We start from the raw sequence: 25,593 nt of genomic DNA on the forward strand, positions 1-25,593 counted from the left end.
TTTTTTTGCTGGCACAATACACACGTGATTCTCTGCCTCACCAAAAAGGGTGCAATACTGACACTGCTCTCCCTAAAACCAAAGTGTCCTATCACTCCCATCATATTTCAGTCAGAAGCAAAGGAGAAAGTCCCTTTGGATGAGATGGGCCATGCTTCATTCATCCTGTCCATTTGGTTCTGACCTGTTTGCCAAAGCATCTGAGGCTGCCAGCAGCACCAATCTCCTCTGCTACACCAAGCCAGGCTGCTGCTGCCAGTGTGGTCCTTGCTGCACCACGTCACACTGAAATCTGCCACAGATTTAAGAGCTTTCACATTAGTACAGTGCAAGGCACAGGGCAGTTCCTGCTTGAAGCCAGCTCCAAATGAGAAGTGCTGGGCACCTAAGAGAACTTGGATCCAGAATGGAGCAGTGTGGTACCAAGTACTGAATTAAGATTCTAGAAAGGCAACTTACCCAAAGTGGCAAATTTAATGCCTGTAAACATGTTTCAATTAGAATCTTGGATGAACTCTGGAGGTATTGATTTTTTTTCTGGGGTAGATTTCCTCAAATTTCTGTATCTCTCTATCAGACTGTATTTTTTATCATCAGCCAGTAATATATGGAAGGTCTTGGAGATGGACATCACAGAAGTGAGCCTTTAAAAGAAGTGACCTTTAAAGTCAGTGAAGTCTCAAATCTTAAAATGAAGGCTCAAATCTCCTGGAAGAAAATTGTTAATACTCAGAATTCTGAATAATATTATATAATTAACTTTTCAGTAGAGAACAGCCTCTTGGCACTAACACTGTCCTTTCTGATACATCAGAGACTGAAAAGCATGGCCTTTCCTGTGCCAACTGTCTTTTAGAATAAACAAAAGACCCTCCCCCTTCATCTCCACATGCTTAACAATATTAATAGAACATGAAAATATTAATGCCAGTAGACAAGGTCTTTCATAAAGTACATAAATGAATTCATTCACTCTAGCTCATTAGCTTAATCATCAACCTTTTTACAATGCAACTGATTAACATTTTCATTGTTCTTCTTTGATTTCCCTTAGACTTTTGCTTCTATGGGGATCAAAAGATCTCTGAATGCATAAGCTCAACAAATATCCCTGCACAACTGAACAACAATAGAACTGTTAGAAGAGATAACTAAGTAAGGACTTTCACAGCTCATGCTTCAAAGACACTGCAGGAAACAACCATTTAAGAATCATTTTTATTTTTATGTTTAACGTGATTATACACATTCATGAGTCCAACAAGATCTGCACTGTGACATTAAAGATACAGTACAATAACATTCAACATGAGGTACTTTATATATTTATATATATCTGACCTTTATAAATAATGCTGTAAGCCTGCTAAGGTCAAACACTGCTTCAGCACAAATGGGTGCTGGGACCTGAAGTGAGCCGAGTTTATCACAACAAAAAACCAAAACCCAAAACAGTTCAGTGCAATAAGTGTGTAGAAATTAAAGTGTTTACTTCAATACTATTTTAGATATGCAGAAAGTATATTACATTATACTCTCTTATCACAGATTCCTCTCACCAGCAAATCAAAGATACAAGTAGCAGAGACAGCCAGGAACAGTTTAGACGGAATCTGTGAGGTGATCTCTATAGACATCACGTTTACATTCCAGGCTGACACGGCTGATGCTTGCAAGATGTCAATCAATGTACTCAAGCTTGGGTGGTTCTGCTAAACCAACCAAATCCACATTCAGACACCCACTGAAGTGCCCTGATGTCCCATGGTGAGTGACAGTGGCCACCTTCTTACATCCCAGTACTTGTTAGCATCACAAAGTGCTCAGAAGCAAGTTATGCTGTGAGCATCCAAAGGTGTTTTAGGTGCCTTTGTCTGATCACCCACACTTGAAACCTTTCCCTGCACCAGCTCCCAAAACCCAGAATGGACTCAGAGGAATTAAGCTAGAGGTTGCTTTCATCCTACTTCATCAAAAAGACTTCATAAAAGAATCAAATAAGAACAATAATTAAATAACAGCTCATTTTCTACACATTACAGCTACAGAGTGTTCTGATCTCTGAACTTCTCTTCCAGCCAGTGAACGCAGCAGATAAGTCACCTTTATGTGCAGGTGAGTCAAAACAAATAAAAAATTCCAAGTGAGAACCCAGGACTAGTTAAAGCAATGCAGTACTTTCTGACTTGTCCCACCAGCTGTGGTACATGTTTTTTTACCAACCAAATCAAAATGCAGCTCCCTGCCAGAACCTGTCAATCTGCTTATCACTCAGAGTAATTACATCTGCATCAGCCACTTGCTGTACAAAAATTTAATCAGCTGATTAGCATCTTTCTCTGCTTTGAAATGTATCTAAATAAATGGAACTGCTGCTCAGATGTTGTCTAAAAGTAGATGACCGTTACCTCATCACAATCTCAGATTCCTTTCTATGATCTCTTCAGCAACTCTTTCTCCACTCCATACCATTTATACTCTTGTCTATTTTCAGTAGTAGATCTAAATATAAGTAACTGGAGGTTTTTATAAATCTCTCCCTGGGAGTTTTCCACGGAGCATTCTGTTTAGATTTCACAAACAGTCTGGATTATGTACATCTGTTACAAAAAACAAAACATTTTTGTATTTTGAGGGTATTTACATTTCAGAAAGAGTGCTGCTTACACACACATGTATGTATGTATACAAAACATTAAATGCTAAGATGGATGAAAGGCATAAATCCTGTGGAGTACATTTTTACCTGGCTCTCCTTTTATTACCTAGAAAGAAGATCTGGGCTTTGACTACACTCAACTTCTCCTTACTTCAGATGGTATTTTGGACACTGCCAAGATGTATTTTGGCACTTTCCAATGGCTGAGGGCCAGAATTCCAACCATCAAGCAACACTTAGAGTAACAGCATTAAACTGGTAAAATAAATTGAGAAAAACATTTTTATTACAGAACTGACAAGTGAATTTAGGGTTATGCTACATTGATGTGTGGATATACTGTAACATTAATCTTCAGCAGGTCTAAAGAATCATTTGGTCCTCTCATTTTGTTCAAAGGTACACAACAAACAGAATCCAGTTTGGAGGTGAAGCAAGATGCTTTACAATGGGCAGTGCAGCAGGGCAGAGGAACACCTGTCCCAGTGCAGTGATGAAGGATTTTCTCATGTTTCAATAGTACCTGTAGTTCTTATTTATATTGGTTTCCTCCCCTGATCCAAGGAGTATCCCTCATACTTTTGCAAAAATGATACAGACATGTAACTTCCTGTTACATCACCAAAAATGATATGGACATGTAACTTCCTGGGGGGAAAAACTCAGCCAGGGAAAAGGTTCCAGACCACATAATCCTCTGACTGATGTGTAGCCATAAGCAATTGCAAGAGCTCCAACAATAACCCATCAGGGGAGACTTCCTCCCCCTCACTGCTATCGGATGGTATACACTAAGTGTAACATGGCCACAGTTGGGAATCTTCTGTCTTTGTCTAAATTTCAACTGGTAATAAAAAGAGAAAAAAAAATCTCATATTACAGAAAAAAAATCCAAGTCAAGATCGATACATTCTTTTGTTCCTCTAAAATCTGCCTCTACCATGTTTAGGAAGAAGAAAAAACCCACCCAAAACAAACAAAAAATTATCCTGCATCAGATGATTGATATAAATTCCCATTTATATAGCAAGGGTTCAAAGAAATGCCATTTAAAGAGCGTATCAACTCCAGTGTAGCAAAACCTGGCTCATGGGAGCAGAGTTTCAAGAGCTGCACACACAATTTGAACACATGCAAGTACTTCCATGCCTTCAAGGTGGGATTCCTAGAAAATGAACTCCAAGGGTAACTTGCCAAGCCCACATCCCTTCCTCACTGTGAGCATGTCCATGCACTGGGGATATGGCTGGTATGCCGTGGAGCTTCCTGAAAGATGCTGCCTTCTTCCCATCTTCCCCTGGAGCCATCCCAAACAGTTGGCTACAGGAGAATCTCACAGGATGAAGGTTTAAACTTGTGCTTTTTCTGCTTATAACTGAAGGACTCCTTCCAGCCCCCATGGTCAAAAGCAGCTTGGTTCACTGGAATCTCTAAAGTCTGCAGAGCAGACAGCAGAGAGAGCTATAAAACAAGACTCTTTGTTTTCTATCCCTACCTCCCCAACTCAAGCAGAAAGCAGAAAATGGAGAAAGAAAAAAATGGATCAATGAAGACAGTGTTGAGATACGAGAGGGGGACATCCTCTGGTGATTCACTGGTATCAGCAAGGAAAGGGTCAGCATCACCAGCAAACAGGCACCCCCCTTACAAAGCCTTTAAAACTTGCTTGTTTCTAACAGCTTCCAGTTTAAATATTACACTTAATCACCAATGATGCTACAAGTACAGCAAGCCAGGAACTTGCCCACAGCATTTAGTTACATATTCCCAGTACTGATCACATATCTGCAGATAAAAAGCTAAGAATCAGTAGGCCTGACCCAGACAGGCTCTTCATAGCAAAACGCTTTGTATCCACACACTCCCATTCAAGCATAAAATATGAGTTCGGGAATTTGTCCTCCCTGTACCCCTGTGCCATTCGTACTGTCCGAGGAGCACTGAAACTGAACAGTCACTTTCCCACACTGAACTTCTGTCATTCCTTCCTGTCCAAAATAGCTGAGTTCATTACCATCCAGAATCACGCTCGCTGTGTAAAAGGTGTCAGGCTCAATCTGCACTGGGTACTCAAACCACACGGGAAAAGTGTTACTAGAACCATCCGAGAAGTATTTACTCAAGTTCTGGCCCAGGATCACTCCTTGTCGCTTCAGTTCAATCTTTGCGCTGTACTCTGCCGACCCACAGCTGGAGCCATAGAGCCCAAAGCCAGCGATGAACACTCTCTTGTCGACAGCAAACTGGATGCTGTCACAGCGGCCCCGGTAGCGCCACTGGTTGCTGCGGTAAGCGCAGGACTGGAAGCGGTGGCAGCGCTGCGGGACGAGGCCTTTGCGGGGCTTGCTGACAAACTGCAGCTCCGGCTTCTTGGCGGCCGTGTACCACAGGAAGATGTCGTTGGTTTCGTTGAGGGTCAGGATCCCGGACTGGGCGGCGCCGTTGGCGAAGTCGTCCAGGGCCATGGTGGGGATGCGGATCAGGTAGAGAGCCTTGCCCAGCACCTTGCGCTTGTTCTCGATGGTGGCCGTCAGCTCCTGGCGCTGGCACTCCACCTCAGCCCAGTTCAGAGCTGCCTCGAAAACAACGATTTCTTTGGCATTCAGAGTCTCCCTTCGGAGAATGCTTTCAAGGGTCTGAAAATCAATGTCACAGAAGCCCTCAGACTTCAAAGCCAGCTCAGCTTGGGCATCAATCACTTCCCAGCAGCGCTGGGTCAGGTCAGGTTCCTCGAATAAGCAGCTCTGGGAGAGCAGCACGCAGGCATTCTTTGCACTCAGGCTTGTCTCGAGAAAGTTAACGCAGGCACGGGCCAGGTGAGGGACAATGTACTTCTTGGCAGCATAAAGAGTGGCCAGGACAGTGTCTGCTGCCAAATCAATCTCGTCACAATAGATGTACCTGAAATAAAGCACACAGGTGTAATGCTGCTGCTTAATGTGACACCAGTTTGTCAACAAGCTCATACAAAATCATAAACAAAGAATATTTTAATAGCTCCAATTAAAATCAAGCAGTGCTTGGGGGGTATTGATTAAGCCCAGAAAGAAAGTACAAAAAAAATTCAGCACTTATGTAAAGACCATAGAAGAATGGTCTTTACATAAAAGAAAAAATGCCCAAACAAATAAAATCTAAGGTGAATCCAACTTTCCCTTTGGAGTGCATGCTATGAGACAATTGTTTAAAAACTGTGGCCCCTGCAGGGCTGCCTCCCTCAGCTACCACAAGAGCCTGGAACATGTGTTACCAAGAGTCCTTGGGCTGCATGTCCCCTGATGGTGAACCATGGTTTACTGAGGTGCATGAACAAACACAGGAATGGTAACAAGTTTGTAGAGAGTAACTAGGTAATCTAAGAAGAGAAATGCTATTCAAGTATATCAGGTATTATCATTTCTGTAACTACTGGATTGGGTTATTTTCAGAGGTGGCTTTTTTTTTTTTTTGGCTTGAGGTTTTGGTTGGTTTTTTCAAAGGGTTATGAAACGTATCAAAAATGGAAAATTTTCAGGTTTTTAATGCTCACAACATCCTAACTCAACTAGGACAGCATTTTCCCTCAGTCTCACTGCATAAGGATGAAAAAAGCTTTATTGCTATGGCACTATGGTGGAAGAGATGAAGGTGAAATTCTATTTATGTGACTAAACTGCTGGGATTCATTGCTCAGAGAAATGAAGCATTGTACAGTTTGTTCTTTTCAATATCTCATGCTTCAGGGCTCCATTTGCAGCTGGTGAATGCAATGTGCTAAAACCATGCCAAATGCAATTTCACTCTTCACAGGGATAAGCAAGTCTTGATGGTTATGGCTGATAAAAGTGTCTTCCTCCAGAAAAGCTAAAGTTGTATGCAACCCTGTACCAATTAAAATTTTCTAGTTAGCAGGTTTCCCTACACAATGAGTTTTCTGCAGAACAGATGTGCCTATAAAGAGGAATTAGTACCTACACTGATCTGATTATAGTTGTAAATAACCATTTGTATTTTTGCAGCTGTAAGATAGTATCGTCCATGCCGCACTTGGAAAACATGCACAGAGGAGATGCTGCTCCAGCAATATAAAATCTAAGAGGTTACAGAGGAAAAAGAAAACTTACATAGAACCAAGCTTATTTTTAGTGTTTACTGCTTGGTTTCAGCTTATTTGTGAAACCTAAGAACCCATCTGTATATCAATGGTTACAGGCTTAGCTCCTTCACCGCCCAAAAAAAATTCCATTTTCAATTAATTTGTTTTTATGATTCTCCTGATTGCTCTCCTACTCTTTCCTCCCTTCTATTACTTCTCTTTGCCTGCTAGTGCAACAGAGAATGATGACATCTGTTTTAAATCAAAATAGTTCAAAAGTTGCTATTTTAATATTGAAATATTGAAAATAAAGAACTAATATCAGTGATGTACAGCAGACACAGCACAGATCGACTGTCAGTAATACTCCACACCTCTGACTCTGCACCTCAGCTCTGGTTTGCAATTACTGATATTCCAGTTTCACCCTGTTCTCAAACACAGGATTCTGCCAGACCACGGGGTTTGGTGGTTTAGTAACACATTCAGCCTGGGATGAGATGAGATCACAGTTCTAACTTGAACAGTCAGGACTGAGATAAGATATAATTCATTAATGCACCAATTCAGTTTGGCAGCTAGACTATGAGTTTAACCCTGTTTTTAAAGCTGGAGAGAACAGTTAAAGCAGTTTTACTGGGAGAACAACTAATGTCTACCCATCATGGTATTTCCTATATTACACCTGGCAATACCTTGTTTGTGGTCAGAATGTAACAAAACAGAAAAAATATTTATGCCATCAGAATTCATTGGCCCAGGGGAAAAAAAAATCCCCAAACTTCTTGAGCAAGATGTCAAAACCAAAAAATCCAAGCTAAATATATTTTCTGACGAAGTTTATGATGCAGAAAGAAGCCTGTGAAGGAGAGGCTGCTTTGGCATAGCTAAAGTCTTTCCCTCTGCAGCAACACAGCCTTGCCATCCATGGCTCACAGCAGTTGCAGGAAACACTCCCAGGGATGGTTTCCCAGAGTGAGAGGAGTGAAGGGGACAGTGGCTCCCCCTAAGCTCCACATGCAGTGGATGCTGTGATTAGGGGACACTGCAGTGCTGAGCAGCATCCCTGTGCCTTCCCTGCACCATCCCAGTGCTGCAGACACTGACTGGGGCACTCTGCAGCCTCAGACACGCTGCATCAGGGAAGACAGCACTGCCAAGGTTACCCCAACAGCCACACAAACCACAGGCTTTTTCTGGTCTTTAGGGTTTTTTCAATAAAAGCTGAGAAGGTGAAGAATCCCATGGTTCTGGCCATGCTCTCCTAGACAGTTTCCTAAATTGCCATGGGCTAAATAATATGCCAAGACCTAGATGTCAGTGTTGCTACTCTCTTTCCTAGGCTTTCTTTCTGCACACATTTCTAAATGATAAATTCAGAAAGCATTCAGTTTTTACACAGCACATCATGTTTAGCCACAGTGAAATAGATTTGCTGTTCAAAAAGAAAGGGGGGGGTGCAAGAACCCAAGTATCTTGTATTTGTGATTTGTAAAATTTAACATGAAAGTAAAGTGTAAGTCTGAGCTCTGCCACAAAATCAAAAAGGCCCAAACCAAAGATCCATGACACACCTCCCTACATAATGTCACATCCTAACTTTATATTCCAGGTCTACAGAGTATCTGTGGAGCTCTTCTGGCAGTTACCAATATTTGCACAGAATATTCCTGATGTTGATGATAACCTATAAAAACTCTATATGCAACTTTGAATGCTCATCTATGATGCCAGTGAAATGTTAAAAATGAAAAAGGAACTTTTCTGTAATCACAAGTTAATCAAAACAATCTATGAAACACAATAAATTGCTAGCTAGTGATTATATCATTATGTGCAAGAAAACTTACAGCATATTAAAGGGATCACTATCAGATACTGATGTACTTTTTGTATAGGAAAGCAACAGCATTTATTTAAGCTGAAGGAAAAAAACCAAAAACTCAAAGCCATATCATTTCTGTGATAGGGCATTTCTCCTCAACAATCAGAGTTTATAGATACATTCAAGGACAATTCAGCAGGGAAGCTGCTTCATCATGCCCATTTAGGAAAAGAGAGCATTTCTTATGCAGTTTGCAAGAAGAAAAATAATGATCATGTAAACTGACTCGTTTTCCTTGTTAGATAAAACCCCCTATCCATGTAAACAGCCTTTTTATCACTTTCCAAACACATCAATATGATACATAAGGAGAAATTTATTTTTCAGAGGCTATGCTGAATAACTTAGGGTCATTTTTCTAAGCCAAGACCTGCGTACTGCAGGTTTATAAAAGAGCTGAAACGATGTCAATCTACAAACCCAGCAATTCACTGGGCTGAGGGGGCTTTGTGCATGCATTTTTAACTTTTCTCTATGCTTGCAAAGTAGAACAGTTGGTTTGGGGTTTTTTGTTACAGCTGACAAACCTTTTTAGTAACTCCATTCCTTTGTGTAACATATAGTGACAAATCAGATCAATAGGCATTACAGTACACAATGTGCCCAAAGATCCCCTGTCAAAGTCATTATTTACAACTGCCTACATTAGTCTAATATGTGTGTGCCTGGAAGTACAGGGGGAGAGCAAAATTAGGTGAAAGTTTAAAACACAAAAAGAGGAATATTTCAAGCAACTGCTTTCTTTCTGTTTATATGCAAACTTCAACTATGACATTGGCAGGGCATGTATACATCAGACAGGAACACATATCCAGCAGATGAATGATGCTTACTTCAGCATTGCAAGAAAAGCAGCAGGCTCAACATCTGGTATACGGATTTCATCTTTGTCCTCGGCGAGCTCTCCGTAAAACATTGCATGGAATACAGAGCTCCCAACAGCCAGGACATACTGTTGAGAAAGGGAAATCTTATTTCATGCTTTGAACTGAAAACACTGCCAACACAAACAATGTGGGAGAGCCACTCTGAGCAAACTGGGCTGCACTGACAGGCTCTACAGACACACTTCAGTAAGAAATGAAGTCCAAGTTAAGAACAAGTTACACGTTTTCCTTGTATTTTACTCTCCTGGGCATAGATGCATTAGCTACTGGAAAACGCTCACCTCCACCACAGAAGTTAACTATTTCTAGGAAATCTCAAGAGCAGTATTAATCAACAGCACTAAGCAGTATTCCTAACTTTACTGCCTTAGCCCAACAAATGTGCTGTTTAACCAAAAACACAAAGAAAAGCCAGGGAGAGATTATCCCACTGCATGTGGCCTTTCCCAACACAGACTGCTGCCTGTCCCAGAAGAGCTGAGCCTCCCACACTCTGTCCTGCTGTAACTGTGGGAGCTCTCCCTGGCTGTCCCCACCCCAGCAGATCATGCAGCTGTTGCTTACTTTGTGTCCTGGCAGCCGCTGGGTCCCACCTGGTGGCCCGACCACAAAATGAACATCTGCCATCAAGTCATTGTTGAACATCACTGCATTTCTACAAACAGAGGTAACATGTTAATTTGTGGCACCCAGGAACTTCTCTGCGTGTCCCAGACCCAAGAAATATGATTTTTTAACAACTTCAAGTTGCTCATTAGCAAAGAGAAGCAGGTCACACTTTGCTTTCAGCTGCTTTACACATCATTGTACAAATATATCAGAGAAAATACTAAAAGTGTTTCTTGTGTGTGTGGGTGCAATAAAACAAACCCCCAAACTTCTGAGAACTTTCCAAGAAGTGGAAATCAAAGTCCAGAGCATTTATCACTGAAAATCCCCACTAAGGTCAAAAAGGAAATCTTTATGGGTATGGTGCAGCTTTCAGCAACATTTTTATTAACTCAAACAAATGCACTGACTGGAAAAGAGATACTAAAATATTTCTCCATTACCAAAATTCTTATTTCCCACACACATACAGGGAGAAAAAAATGCCCAAACAAATAAAATATAACCATGTTTTCTTTAGCAAATAAATGCATTCTGGACATTTTGCTACTTTTCACCTCTCCATTCAAACACTAAAAAAAGCTGCTCTGAACTTACCTCTCTCTGATGGTTGGATAAAGTCCTTGCCAATTAGGTGCAGGAATAGTGTTGTTGTTATTGAGATTTTGCTGATGGTACTGCTGGACAGCAGCTGTATTAGTATTAGCTGGTTTCTTTCGGGGAAAGATATCAGCAGCCATCTTCTTCTTCTTTTTGGTCTTCAAGGTAATGATTTCATAGCAAACTGGAGGCAATTTGCTGTTGCTACTGCTGCTGCTATTTCCTTTCTTAGAGCTCTTCTTAGACCTGTTCTTGACCGTCTCTGGAAGCATCAAGAAGAAGGTGAGACATTTCATGTTCTTTCCTTTCTCATCTACCATCAGTATACCCGTGAGTAAAGACTGACAGCCTAACTAGCCAGGAACATTTAGGAATCTATGTGGAAGCTGTAACACCGAAAGCAGCAGAGCTGAGACTCAGCAAGACAAGGTGACCTTTCCAGCACCCAGAGTAAGAAACTGAGTTTAAGTTTGATCCAGTACTTGAACCGTTAAGTACATCCCCATCATTCCTTCCAGCTTTCCCGATCAGGAACCGGCTGGCAGCGCTACAGCCGGGGCAGAGGGCAGGAGGAGCGCACGGTGGCAGCGCCAGGCTGCCGGCGAGCCCAAGTTGTGCGGGCAGGGCTGGGAGCGGAGCGGCACAGGCAGCCGTGCGGCCGGAGCCAATGGCTGCAGGCACCGAGCGCGATTGGGCTCGCACACAGTGACACCTATTGTAGCCTGCGCCGCTCCCACGGTAAAGCCACAGCAGCGCTCCCGCAGCTCCCCCGCAGCCGCCGGCGAGGATGGCATGGAATCAATGGCACACGCGGCTGGCCGGGAGGGCGGGAGTGTTTCTCTGCTCTGAGCGTGTGTGTGAGCTCTCCTCGGCGCCGCTTCGATTTTCACAGGCGAAGCAGTAAGAAGTTGAAATCAGGTAGAAAGATCTATCTGAGTCTATTTCCACGGCATTCGATATTAGCACAGCTTCCTTTGCCTGTAGCATCCCCACAAATCCCTCCTGTAAGAGCTGTTCAGGTTGTGCGCGACCGATACCAGAACCGAATTAAAGCAATCGAGCAGCAGCACGGACAGCGATGCAGCCAAAGGATCCCTTTCAGCGGCTTCTACTCCAGTGTAACATGAACAGGGATGAGGTCACAGCTTCAGCTTTAACTCCTTCTGTTTCCAGATAACAGAACAGCCTTTGACAGGGGTCCCAAATCACTAAGCAGTGCTAATTAAGCCAGCTTACACCAGACATGGATGCACCACATCAGAAGAAAACTTCTAGATGTGTAATCAGATTAAAGCAAACCAGAGTGAATGTATTTAATCAATGTTTCAAAGCATTAAATGAAAGGGTCTGAATGGTTTAGAGAGTCTCGGGCAAAAATCACTCCTTGAGATGCAAACAGTCCAATTTTACTCACAAATAAACAGGATATAAGCTATGCCAACCAAACCATTTAAATAGGGAATAAGTCTATTTTATAGCAATTAGTATACTCAGAACTTAAATTTTGATCAGATTTCTTTAATAGCAGGTCAAGTGTATAGAAAAACCACCAAGTAAGCATAGCCAATTAAAAACAAAAGCAGGGAAATAAAAAATACTTGGTATGAGGTGTCAACATATAACACCTTAAAATACTGGGGAATAGATAATTAAAATATTATTTCATAACTACTTTCAGTTTTAAAGAAAAAAAAACTCCTCTGCTTTCAAAGCTAATTTAGCCACATTTTGCCGTAATTAGTTTTGCTGGACAAGGGTACAGCAGGGAAATTAAAGTGATAAAAGGCTGGTGAAGAAATCTTGTTGAAGCCCCTGACTCAAACAGAAATATTACTCAGGCTGTTTATTCAGTCTCCATCCCAACTGCTGGAATCACAGCTGTGGCTGTGTAACACACACTCAGGATGTCTTTAACCTGAGATTGTGCTGGTATTTCCTTGGGAGGTGCTGCACACCAAGCCCTCACTGCACGCCCCAGCCATGTGGAGGCTTTGCTGCAGTGGCTGGGGATGGGGATGATGCCATTCCCAGACACATCTGTCCTCTCTGTCTGAAGGCACTGCCCGTGGAAGGGGAAACACAGGGAAACGTGTGCATGCCTCAGCTGCTGCATTTCACAATCCAGCACCTCACTGCAAAACCTCCTTGACTGCTGCTTTAAAGGAAGATGGGGGGTTATGCCTGAAAGGCAGAGACACATTCCTAAATACATTGAGGGGAGGTTATGTAACTTACAGAGAAATTATTTCTAGCAACATTTTCTCTCTCCTCCACATATTTTCTTTTTTATCTGCAATAGACTGATTAGGAAGGGAAACTAAAAACCTAAACCATATTGAACTGTTGAGAGGGAGAAGAAGGGGTAAAGGAGAAGAAACTCATCCCACAGATGGGATCTTATAACTGCTCACAGCTGAGTTTATAACAGGAACACAGCAGGTATTCCCAGCACAGAATTTGAGTTTGTTGAGTTTGTCTAAGTTTTTTTTTTCCTCTCCTTATGTAAATTTCCAGCCCTTCCAAATAAAACAATAACCCTTTTGCCACTGCACAGGACAAACATTTCAAAAGGAAGAAATCTTTAAAAAAACCTCTTTAAGATACAGAAAACCACAGACTCCAGAAAATCTGCTTCTCAGCATTACAGTTGGCAGAAAGCAAAAGACAGCAGGGGTTGGGAGATTTGATTGTCATTCCACAAATCCATTTTATAGACTCCCAAAGTATATTAAAAATCAAGGTCTCTTCACATTTCTTCAAACCAATGACCAGGACAAATCCAAAGATTTTACACACACACCAGATAAGGTCACTGGGAGGCTACAGGAGGTAAAGAGAATGAGGGACAGACTGACCAGTTAACTCCATGTGGGAAAGACAGATTGTAAATGTGAACCCATAGGAATCCACCAACCTTTGAGCTGTGGAGCACACCACACATGCACAGCACGTGGTGCTTTCTGGGAAAGGAAAGGAGAGAGAAGCTGCAGCTGAAGAATGTTCTGCCTGAACTCAGAAGTCAGACAGACCCCAGTAGACAAGAAGTATCTGCACAACAGGATAAAAAATCCAGTCCAGTAAATAAAAAAACATCTTTGCCTGTTCTTAAGCCACCCACCAAAACCTGGTCTGCTCTAACTAGAAAATAGCACAGATTCCAGAACAGAACATCTAAATCTACATAGATTTAGATTTTCATACAATTCCTATGAAAAACTACAAACCTCCTATGAAAAACAAAACCCATGAAAAACTACCACCTTCCAGTGCACTTCATCACCTCAGGAACTTATTAGATGGATGTGAAAGAGGAAAAAAAAACGCCCAAAGAATTATTGTGCTATTCTCTGTAGGTACAGAGTTTGTGGTGATTGGGAGTGGGGCTGGGGCTGAGCCCCAGTGGGTACAGCTGTGAAAAGCTGTGAAAAGAGGTGAACAGCACGGGCAGCAATGAGCCACGGAGCGCCTGGCTGTGCTGAGCAATCACCAAAGGGAACAGAGGGCGCACAGGTGCAGTGCCTGAACACGAGGGGTATCAGAGGTTGGGCTAAAGGGCAGCTGCCTGCAGCCTGCTGAAGTGGTCTGGTCTTACCCTGCATGGGGGGAAGCCTTCTGATATTCTATGGTGATACTCTGTGTATCGTGGCTATCTGGACTGCAGCATGTGCTGTGGCATATGCTGTGACAATTCTCACTCCCTACTCTTTGTGTTTTGGCAGCAGCTTCCATTTCCTTTCATACAATGGTGTTTTGTTGGTTTACTGTACAAATATGTTAATAAATTTAGAACTCAGTACCCTGGCAGTCAGTAAAAACAGCCCATGAACTGCTGCCTGTTGAAAGACCAGTCAAAATCCCCAGTTTAGATCAGTCTGTCTCCAACAAGAGGATGAAGGAAGGTCACCTTCTCTGACCCACAGATCTATCCATTTCTGAAATCTTATTACAATGTGCTCCTAATCTTCTTCAGCAAGTCTCATCTTTCTTCATTAATTATATATTAACAGAACTAAACTTTATATATACAACTGAGAAAGAGGGAAATACAGTTCTTCAAAGGCACATTAATTTTTATTTTACAAGCAAAGTAGTCAGACCAGAAATATTTCAAGTTAAAGGGTATAGGAAATTTCATGCTTAAATCTTTACACTGGTCTAATGGATATTCAAAATGCCAGAAGAATTAAGCAAAAGACTATATTCCCAGTCTGAGCTACTACACACCAAGTTACATGTCCCTTCCAAAATATCAGGAGTAGGTTATGAGCCCCTGGAAATCAGTTCCTGACTAAACATTGTGAACTGAAGCAGCAATTTTGCTGTTCAAACCCAAGTGTGTGCAACACACCTGCCATCCCAGCTTATTCATCCCTCAAGAACATAATATACCTTGTGAGGCACAGGAGTCACAGTAAAGCCCAGCTCTTGGTACAACTTTTAATAGCATGTAACTACTATAATTATGCCTTTCTAAAGGTAACTTCCAATAGGGAAATCGGTTTAATTTCCAGACCTGTTGGGAGTATTCTTCCTCATACTTCATCAGTTTCTCCTGCTGCAATAGCAAGGATACCAAAGAGTTTCTATCTTTTTTTCTCCTTCTAATAAGCTGAGGTTTTGTGCATCTCTCATTTACAGGCCTGTTCCTCATGTAGCAACATGAGCTACACAATTCTATGAAAAACAAGCTTTCATTAAAATTCCCAATTGTTTATTACAACCACATCATGAATAAAAGAAGGAATTCTTAGTAAGCAATGAGGAAATGCATACATTTCTTTTTCTGTAAAATTGCCAAATGTCTTCTTTGGCAGTTACTCTGCCTGTGCAGTATTAACACTTTTTAAATCCTGAATTTCCCCTTACAAGGAAACAAATTTCAGAGGACACATCTTGATGAACCAAAATAAATAAACAATGTTACTGTTTAACAAATCTACCTGTCTGTCCACTGCTAGCTTTCACTGAATTTAAGTTAACTTCAAGGACTCATTTAAAAATGGAATATACATGTTCAAAAACTAACTAAACCAACAGAAAGCCTCAATAAACCAAACCCACACAGCTGTGGTGCCTTGTTCTGTTTACCTGTCTATGAATTATTCAGTCACTTGGAAGAGTCCTTCCCAATCACCATTCCAACCCTTCTGTTTGTAAAAACCAATTTGAAAAGGGCACTGATAGCTCTACCCTTCATTTCCTCAAGTAAAAAAATGCATTGCAGTGGACAAAAACTTCCAATCTCCTCTCTCCTAAGTTTCTTATTGGCAGCACTGGAAGAAAGCAAGGTGGCATCTGCTTCTGTCAGCTGCATGGAAAAGCTGGCAATGAAGTCTTAGTCAGGTCTTGTATGGAAAAAAGAAATAAAAAGGCAACCAAAGGCAGGAAGAAAGATGGGCAAAATTGTAAAAACTCACAAAGAAGCCAAAATAGATGCTAAAAAAATAGCAATTACATCCCAGAATACTGAAGAGCTGTGAAAGTATCAGAGTAGAATTGCATCTTGAACCAAGACTAGAAGCTTCAAAACAGTCAAAAATAGTTAAATAGTATTTTTCTATAGAACTCATGCTATGCTAGCAACATACTTGTTACCAAATATTCTCAACTGCTTGGTGTTTATGAGGATTTAAATACTTTGCATAACATTATCCACTAGGATAGCTTTTACTTTTTCTTCTTAAATGCCCTTAATGCTTCAAAGAAAACAAAAGCAGGAAGTCCTGAGCAGCCTAGTCAAAAGGTAAACACCAACTTGCATAAAACAGAAACCTAAAGAATGAATATTCAGAACTACTTTGTACTCCTGCAGTGTTTCCTAGCACGATACATGCTATTTGTTTTAGTCTCTCTACCAAAGCAGCCTTTCAATTAAATCTTTTTAATATGTCATTAAGCAATGTCCATTTTGAGACAAAGCAATCACAACAAAACATACAATATTAATATCTACTCCTATGTTTACTTGCAAGTAAATCTTTGGATGCATTATAAGTCACTTTCCATGAGCCTGTTCCTACTTCAACTGCAACATCTCCTATTCTCATTTTTTCCTGTTACCTTTCTTGCTTAGCTGCTTAAAGCCTGCAATTTATCTTCAGTGAGAGGTTGAATAACTTAATATTTATGCCCCAAACACTTTGCTCTGCTGGGTCTTTTTCCTTTAAAGATTTTCTTCCCTGATGGACCAAAATACTGTATCAGAGTGAGAAAAAAAATGTTCCAAATTTTCTTGTATTTTCATTCTGATTTGAAGACCATGCATGCCTGCTGCAGGAATGACAGTCCACACAAACCACAACTGTGGCAAGGAAGGGCTACACTTAGACAACCTGCAGTGAACAATGTACCTGATCCCATTACGGTGAATTACCCCACAGACATTCTCTTCTGGGCATATGGTACAAAATAATGTCAAATGCTTCATTACAATCTAAAATATATGATTTGACAAACCTGCTAAGAGATATTCCCCTGTATCATAGTTTGGGAGCTGCAGGAAGAAAATATCTCAGAGCAAAATTTGCAATGCATTCTATGTGCATTAAGTTGTTTCTTGATAGTTCAAAGTAAAACAAAGAATTACAAATGTACTCTGTGAAGAGAAAACCTGCAACCACAAAATGATAATTCAATGATAATTCAAATTCAAGGCTACAGGAGATAAAACTGTTTTCCTACTAATTTAAAAGAGACAAATTATGCATTTTTTCCCCATCGTGGCTACTCGAGCTTGTCCATTTCATTTCACTTCACGTAGAGCTTTGCTCTTGACAGTCTGTGGGGTCAAAAATTAACTTCTTTCTTAGTGGCTGCCATTTATTTATTTATAAACATGATATTACAAACCTGAAAGCACTCAACCCTTTTTCTAAGGCAAAGGTCAACTTTAATTCTACCGTGCCTCTTACCAAAACTGACTGACAAAGGAAAGCTCAGATAGCTCAGGAAATTGGTAATGAGATACAGTGGTTTTCATCTCTGGGTCACTAATTCTAAATTGACTAAGGTCAACAGTAATCAAAAGTCATTAGCATTTAATGATCCTTCGGTGCCCTGTGAGAAAGAAGCCAGTGATCTTAGCACACTTCAGGAAAACCACCACTGCAGCAGCACTCACATGCTGCCTGCTTCAAGGGAGAGGTCAGATCAGATGACTACAGACAGGACTTCCAATCCTCCAGACAGATCTCACCTCTGCAGACAAACCTTTAACTGATTTTAACTTGGCTTACAAACCATCATTTTCAATAGTTAAATTAATATGGGCTCTCTGAAGGGCAGGCTGTAAGCTGCCTGCTCCTGCTTCTTCCCATCAGCAGTTCCCAAATGTCTTTGTTCCTTTGCACACTAAGTCTGAAGAATGCAAATGCAAACAGGCCCTTCCTCAGAGAGGAAGGCTCTCACTCAACCCAGAAGTAACTACTCCATGAGTATCCAGAGTGGAACTGTATCACAGTTAATTATCTTGGTGTATAACTCAAGGACTACATTTTTCATGTGCAGGCAACCTACATTCACCGCATCCCACCACCACTGTGCTGAAGCTCCCAGTGGGACAGAAGGGGGGAGAGGAGATTGCTACAGTGCACAGCCACACCTGCTCTTTGCCCTGCACACTTCAGTCCCCTGGGACTGTCACAGCAGCAGCACCTTCAGCAAGGGCAAGGAGAACAGAGGGGACCTTTGGAAGGCTTAGTCAGGTGTTGGAATGTATGGGTCTAATGGAAAACCACATTGTGGCTTTGCATCTAGGCAAGGTTAGGGAACATGCAGCTTAAAAGCCCACAGCAGATGAGCAACCTGTGTGTGTTCACAGCAGCAGAGCATCACAGCTGGCAGCATTCAGGGTGTTAAAGAGGAAAAGTCTGGTACAGCATCTTCTTCCCACTGCATTTGAAATTACAGAAGAGGAAAATCATGACAGTGAAAGAGGAACAGGTCAGTGCACTGGCAAGCCAAGCCTTTGATAAGAAATGCATTCTCAGCCACAGTGGCTCGTACTTCTCAAAAGTGAGAACTAAAACCAGTGAGTAACTACCCCAGCAGTGAGTTTTCTAAGTCCAGTTTTTAGGTATGAGAGACTGATTGCTGCTAACCTGAGCCTAATCCAAACAGTTCAAGGAATGGAACAGGCATGACATCCATTACCCTGCACTGTCCTGAATGACTCTCCCTGTGCCACACATTAGAAGCTGTGTATCCTTTTACTTGCCCTTCACTGATTCCAGACTCTTCCAGCACACACAGCCTCTGTTTGAATCCACAGGGAGATAAAGATGTTCCCAAATTTCTCTCCTATCCACTGCCTGAGAAAATCAGATTTATTTTCCTTTGCTGCACAGTCACACTTGCCTTCCTTAGCAGTCAGTTACATTTCAGTATTTCCATCAGTTTCTCCTTCTCTTTACAAGTGAATGGCTGCTACTGCACCATCATGAATTTTCAAGAAAAACACATAAGCACTGCTCAAATTCTGGTTTCAGAACATATTTTTGTGCCTTAAGATGTATTTGTCTATCAATGTTAGGATATCTTAAATGTTCTTCTTCACAGTAACTCTGTGACAGATCAGAGCTGCAGGAGAGAAAAACTAAGGAAGGAGCAAGTAATCAAACAGAACAGCATAATTAAGGGACTGTACAAGATAAACACAAATACCCATTAGTTTTATTTATATAGCATGAAAATCTTTCCTTTTTCTGGGGTAGTATGCACATGGGGTAGTATCACTTTGGTCTTGTAAAATTGTAAAGGCAAAGAGCTCTAAGAAATCCTCACAGCTCTCAGACAAGCAAACACCTCACCTGCCTGAAGGACTGCTTTCTTTCCCTACTCTCAGAAAAACCTTGCACCCAAGCAGAGACAGGACAGCTCTAAGTCCAGAGAATGTAGTTTTTAAAGAAAATTACTCCTTTAAAATGCTTTGGATGCAAAGAGGAGAAAGTGCAGCTAGGGTGGTTATAAGGTGTGTAACCTGGCACACAAATATCCTGTCACAGAACAACGTTAGCAACAGGTCATTCAGCCTGGTATTGAAGTGCTACACGATCCTCTAGTGAAATATTTATTCAGGATATCAGGTAATCTTAGGGTACAGGCAACAGGATGGACAAGGGGATGTCTCTAGATACCTTCCAAATCTGTTTGTTGCCAGTCTTCACCCCACACATACGCACAGACTGCCAACCAGCTCCCCAGTGTTTTAAAATAAAAACACTTTCTATGTGTTGGACTGGCCTGGTTTCCACAGCAGCTTGCTGAGATATCAAACTCAGAGAGGGCAGCAGGATCAGAAAACAGATGAGCCAAGACTCAAAAATGGGAAGTTTGCAAGTTTGAATGCAGTGATGTCTTACTTAAGCTCCCCTCTCAGTTTTCTGACACACACATAAAAAGTGCTTTTGTAACCAAGGCAGGGGATTGGAATTCAACTGAACGGCAGAAAACACAACTGATGACAGCTTCCACCACAAAAAGCTTGTAATCTTTTCCTTCCAAGATTCCCATCTCTTATATCCCTCTTTTGCCTCATCCATCAGCCCTTTGAGACAGAAACTGCTGCTTTATCACTCATTTAAGTGCCTCACAAAGCAGAGCTCCCACATCAGCTCAGGTACCTGAACATTTGTAAAACAGAACAACAGCCAGCTAAGTCCAAGGAGTCACCAGAGACAGTATCAGGGCAGAATCATTTTGAATTATCAGAGAAAGCTAATGATGGGCATAAACAGTATCCCGCTGCAAAACTTATTTGCACAAGTTTCTGCAACAGGTGATCTAAATTTCTTCTGCCAACAAAACACATGGCCTACCATCATCAGACCTCTGTTTTAACTGAGCCTACCCTAGGACTGTTGCTTTCATTGTAACTGTTTGGTAAATTTAGGAAAAAAAATTGCTCACAAGCTGTAACAAGCAAGTGGCCAAAACATAAAAATTATTGTTGCAACCTGCATTTTTTCCCCCCAGCCTTAAAGGGCAAGCTAAATGAATCCCATGTTGCTTCTGGAAGGTGTTTCCTCTGGGGCAGAGCTGAGGATCACTGGCAGGGAAACACAAGGGAGTTATTGTGCAGTTAGCTGCAGCGTACTTACTGGGGGGGATTTAAAGTGGAAAAAATAAAAAAAAAAGTACTACAGTCGACATTCAACTTTGGCAATCTTGCAGAACTTAGTTCCAATGAAGGCCCTAAGAGATTTGATTTGCAAAGTAAATCCCAGGTACTGCACACTGCAACATCCTGCACACACAGTAGGAAATGATGACCAGTTCTCTCCCACTAAAATAAAATCTATTTTGAGCCTAACTCTGGCATAAAAGTTTAAGCAATGCAAAATAAAGTACCATACACCTATAACCCAGCACCATCTCTCCACAAAAAAAAATCAAAAAAACCCAGAGCACAGATTAAAATTTAACACACACATCACATGCTGAAAACAAAGTTCTCTGAGGACTAACTACAAGGCAAAAAACCTGCACCAGCACTTCTCAGATGAGCCAGCCTGTGGAATTAGGTAACTACACTTCAGGAGCACGTAGGTATCTTAACTTCAATCCAAACTTTTCCTCCAACTCACAACAACCCACCACTCCCTCCTGTTTCAAAATGCTGCAGCACTCAGGAAACACCGCAACGAATTGAATTGATAAACCTCCAAGTTCACAGGTGCCTTTCTCCAAACACACAGGAAAATGGGGAATTGTAAAGGTGTGGGCCCTAGGGACCCTTCAGGGACAGGTACATCAGAAGTTCGGCCAACAACGCAGGGAAAGGAGGAGGAATTTATACCAAACCGGGTGCAACTCCTACTTGTGCCTCCGGGAAGGTTGCCGAATTAATGCTTAAAGTACTTCTTTGACAAAAGAGCTTTACTTTAAGCAGGAGAAAAGCCCCAAAGCCCAACTTGTGCTCTGCCTCCCGCTGGAGCCTGGGCAGAGCCGGGTCCGGGGCTCCTCCCGAGCCCGCTCCGGGGGCTCCCCTCCGGCGCCGCCGCGAACCCACCCCGCTGACTGCCGCACAAAGGGGCACCGAGGGGACACCGACACCCGCCTGCGGACACGCACCGCGACTCCAGCCAGGCAGAGGCCGTGCCCGGGGCGCTCTTTGTGCGGCAGAGCCGGGCGGCCCCGCTCCCCTCACCGACGGCCCGGTGCTCCGCGGCGCTGCCGGCGCTCAGGTGCGGCCGCCCCGCCCCGCCCCGGCCCGGCCCGCCCCGCCCCTCACGGCGGCGCCTCCGCGGGGCGCGGGGAGCCCATTCCCCGCCGGCACGGCCGCCGCAGCCCGTGAGGGGAGCGGGATCGGCCGCCACATCCCGGGGGAGGAGGGGAGGGGAGCGCGGCTGTCCCCGCGGGGGCCGCCCCGCACCCCGCACTGACCTGAGGGCGCTCCCGGGGCGGCGCGCGCGCGCGGCCCCTCCTCGCACCGGCGCGCGCGCGCGCGGCCCCGCCCCGCAGGAGCGCGCGCGCGGCCCCGCCCCCGGCCCCGCCCGAGCGTGCGAGGCCCCGCCTCCGACCCCGCCCCTTCCATCTCGCGCCCGCCCTGAGGGAGGAAGGGAGTGAGGGAGGGAGCTCCGCCCCAAAAAGGCGGCTGGGATCACCCCCCGGTCCCCGCCACGGGAGAGTTGGGATTTCACCTGCGAATGAATTGAGTTGGGAAACAAACGACACCTTTTTTTTTTCCTTTTCTTTTCCTTTTTTTCCCCAATTAGAAATCACGTTAGTGCCCGAAGATATAACATATTCATACAGCCCAGACTTGTGATTTCACCGGAGAGCTAAGTTGGGAGACAACCTAGCTTTGCCTTCTGGGAAAAACGAGGTTCACTGCCTGTAAAAATTCTGTAAAAAATGCGTATTTTATGATTGGCTTTTCACAAATATTAAAATGATTATTACATGTGTTGCGTTCGAAAGTTATGCTGTATTAGTTCTTTTAAGTAGTGTGTTAAATATCGTTTTAGGTTATAACAAAATGTTAAAATAGAAACTGTGCTATGTAGGATACTTTTTTCTAAAGAGAGGACTCACACCGAGATAGCAGCCACAGGACACCTAAATCTTTCAAAGAAAAATAATTTATTGCTCCATTATCATAAGAAACAAACTTCTTCCTGCCTCGCTCAGCCATGAAGGCGCTGTTAGGATTCAGAGGAAGAAGCTGACACTGACAGACAGAATCCTGTGTTTGAATGGAATTTATGCATCATGGATGAGGTGTATGAATATGCAACAGGCTGTGCTTTTAAGGGTTAATCCTCTGTTAACGTGGGTCCTTTTTCGGGCTGATTTTGCCCAGAAAGAGGTACCCGGACTGTCCGTAACTCTTTGTGTCTGTTGTCTCATATTGTCCTAATCGTCCAAATTATTATTACTCTAATTGTATTACTATTTTTATAACCATTTTATTCGTATTAAACTTTTGAAATTTAAAAAAACAAGTGATAGGCGTTTTTCACAATTCAAAAGTTTAGTAAAGGACGATAGGAGACAAAGAAAATAACGATTTCACTGCCGGGTGCTTGGCATTCCATCAGGAGCACACCTGCTATTTCAGAGATGCTCTTTAAATACCCCTTCTATTGCATCAGTCTACTGCATATTCATAAACAATTTTACATATTAAAACTTTTCCTCAAGAACTGTTTAGCATGGCTCCTCCTTGGGTCTGCCTTTTTAGAGCATGCAAATTTCTTGGCTGTGATTTTGGGGGTCTTCATCATATGAATATTATTCCAACCAAGCAGGCAGTTTAACACTACATCAGCTATTTCACTACTATGTCTAAGTTTAGTTAACAACAGAAATTTAAAAAGATTTTTTTTTTATTTTACTTTAACATTATACATATAGCATCCATTTTAATATTAGCGAAAAGCCAATATTACAATGTGTATTTATAACACCTCAAAAAAAAGTAAAATTCACTTCTTTTTTCTTTAATTAAAAATTCTGTTAATACCTGAATTGAAGCATATTCACTCTGCACATACAAGATAAGTTGGGAGACAACTAACAACATCTTTTTTTTTTAAACAAAATAAATTAGAAGTGACCTTATTTTAAAATTAGGAATCCCATGAAAGTTCAAGCATATTTATGGCTTATTGCAACCAACCTGTTTGCCCTCTACGAAAAAAAGCAATCTGTTTTTCTGTACATGCACCAATGAAGAAGAAAGCTCTCACCCTTCCATTTGGACAGCAGCTTTGTTAGACTAAAAGGAAAAATGGATCAGATTATAAGGAAATTATTAGAAAATTAGATTACAAGGAAAAATGATTGGTAGTTGAAATCTTTGTGTTTGTTCATCCACTGTTATTACCAATCTCCAAGCAAAACCAAAAAAAACAAAACCAAAAACAAACAAAAAACAAACAAAAAAAACCAAACCAAAAAAAAACACCAAACCCCCCCAAACAAACACAAAAAACAAAACCCAAACAAATAACCCCCAAACCCAACAGGAGAAACTCCTCAGGCAGCAGCAGCAGCCACATTTCATCCCAGGGCCAATAACAGGCAGCCAGAGGGAAAAAACACCCTTCCCCATCACATTTATTTGGTTTTTTCCCAAATAAACTCAATCTTACAAGAAGATTGTGCCATACATCCTTCCTTGCAGGTCCTATCCTGCTCCTCATAGGGTGGCTAGGTTAAAAAAATACTAAAACAAAAAACCCAACCCAAAACACTAAAACATTTTATTTTTGAGCTGCTGAAAAAATAATCAAGAGGGATGGAGTATTTTCACGACAAGCACCCAGGATTATTCAGGATTTATCATATAAATAAGGGATTTCTCATAATGCCAGTGCATGTAGACACGTGGGAAATTAAAATGCATTTGCTAGCATTTATTCTTAAAAGCAGAGCAGAAGGCTTTGCTTGAAGCTTTAGGGCAAGTTTGGGTTTTTTTTTTATTATTTTCCCTCTGAAGAAACAATTATTTCTGGAATTGCTGCTGTGTTCCAGCTTTAGTCTCCCGTGAACACTCATTGCCTGTATTATATACACATTATTCTAACAGATACCTTCACCATGTGAAATTAGGCATATCTGTGGATAATCAGCACTTTGCTTTTCCCATTTTAATATTTTAGCTATTAAAATAGAAAACTAAACCAAACAGCAACAATAATGACTACACACACACACACACACTCACTTTATAGCTGTTAAGGATTTTATCAGCAAAGGGCACACTTTAAATTACAGTCTGTAAATGATCTTTTAATTGGGTCTCGGGAAGCCAACAAAATAATCGTTGTCTGAGGTGAACTTAAACATGCTGCAGGAAAACACTGCAATTTTCCATCCTTTTTGCAGAGTGAAGGTAAAAGGCCCTTTTGCAATGGGGGTAATTTAGATGGGCAAGTTGTGGGGAGAAGCCTTTTCCTCCAGGTTAGAGGAGTGTCAGGTACCTGTTGCTGATTCCCCAAATTCTGGGACTCTGGCTCCCAGGGGGTTCCCCTGTCAGGGGAGACCCTCCTGGAGTGGTCTTGTGTCAAGAAAGAGAGATGCACTGGATTTTTTCAGTCTTCAGGTTCTTGTTTATTGTTATCTTATTTAGAGTTTTGCACTCTGTCCACAGCAGGCTCAGTGCACTGGAAAAGCACCGCAAAAATGGCCAACAATCTCTTGTTCCAAGGTCTTTTAAAGCTGAACTATTCCATTAAGAACTGACACCTAGATTATTTTAACTCAATAACTGATCCCAAAGAGCTGCAATGTGGACTTTTCCACCCAGTTACAGAATGCCACCCAAACCCATGAAGAAGGAGGAAGAAGAAGCATGAAGAAGAAACCCAGGATGACACCCTGTGCCCTCCATCTTGCTTCCATCCACAACATACTAAAAATCCCAAAACCTGAA

At 42.1% G+C, this 25,593-nt stretch overlaps 1 protein-coding gene across 2 annotated transcripts; it reads right to left on the minus strand.

The window, feature by feature from the left end:
- Positions 1-1,204: 1,204 nt before the first annotated feature.
- On the minus strand, positions 1,205-22,141 carry BTBD3 (BTB domain containing 3). 2 transcript variants are annotated; one of them, XM_066546240.1, is made up of 5 exons: positions 22,098-22,141; positions 10,713-10,977; positions 10,071-10,161; positions 9,453-9,571; positions 1,205-5,560 (listed from the first exon to the last, which is right to left on the minus strand). In XM_066546240.1, the coding sequence occupies exons 2-5, from the start codon at positions 10,853-10,855 to the stop codon at positions 4,528-4,530; spliced, it is 1,386 nt and encodes a 461-aa protein (XP_066402337.1). In that variant the 5' UTR covers positions 10,856-10,977; positions 22,098-22,141; the 3' UTR covers positions 1,205-4,527. The 2 variants fall into 2 exon arrangements, with proteins under 2 accessions (XP_066402337.1, XP_066402336.1); XM_066546239.1 differs by lacking the exon at positions 22,098-22,141 and having other exon boundaries at positions 10,713-12,022.
- Positions 22,142-25,593: the final 3,452 nt, after the last annotated feature.

Source organism: Molothrus aeneus, chromosome 3, assembly GCF_037042795.1.
Source record: "Molothrus aeneus isolate 106 chromosome 3, BPBGC_Maene_1.0, whole genome shotgun sequence".
In the NCBI taxonomy this organism is placed as follows: domain Eukaryota; kingdom Metazoa; phylum Chordata; class Aves; order Passeriformes; family Icteridae; genus Molothrus; species Molothrus aeneus.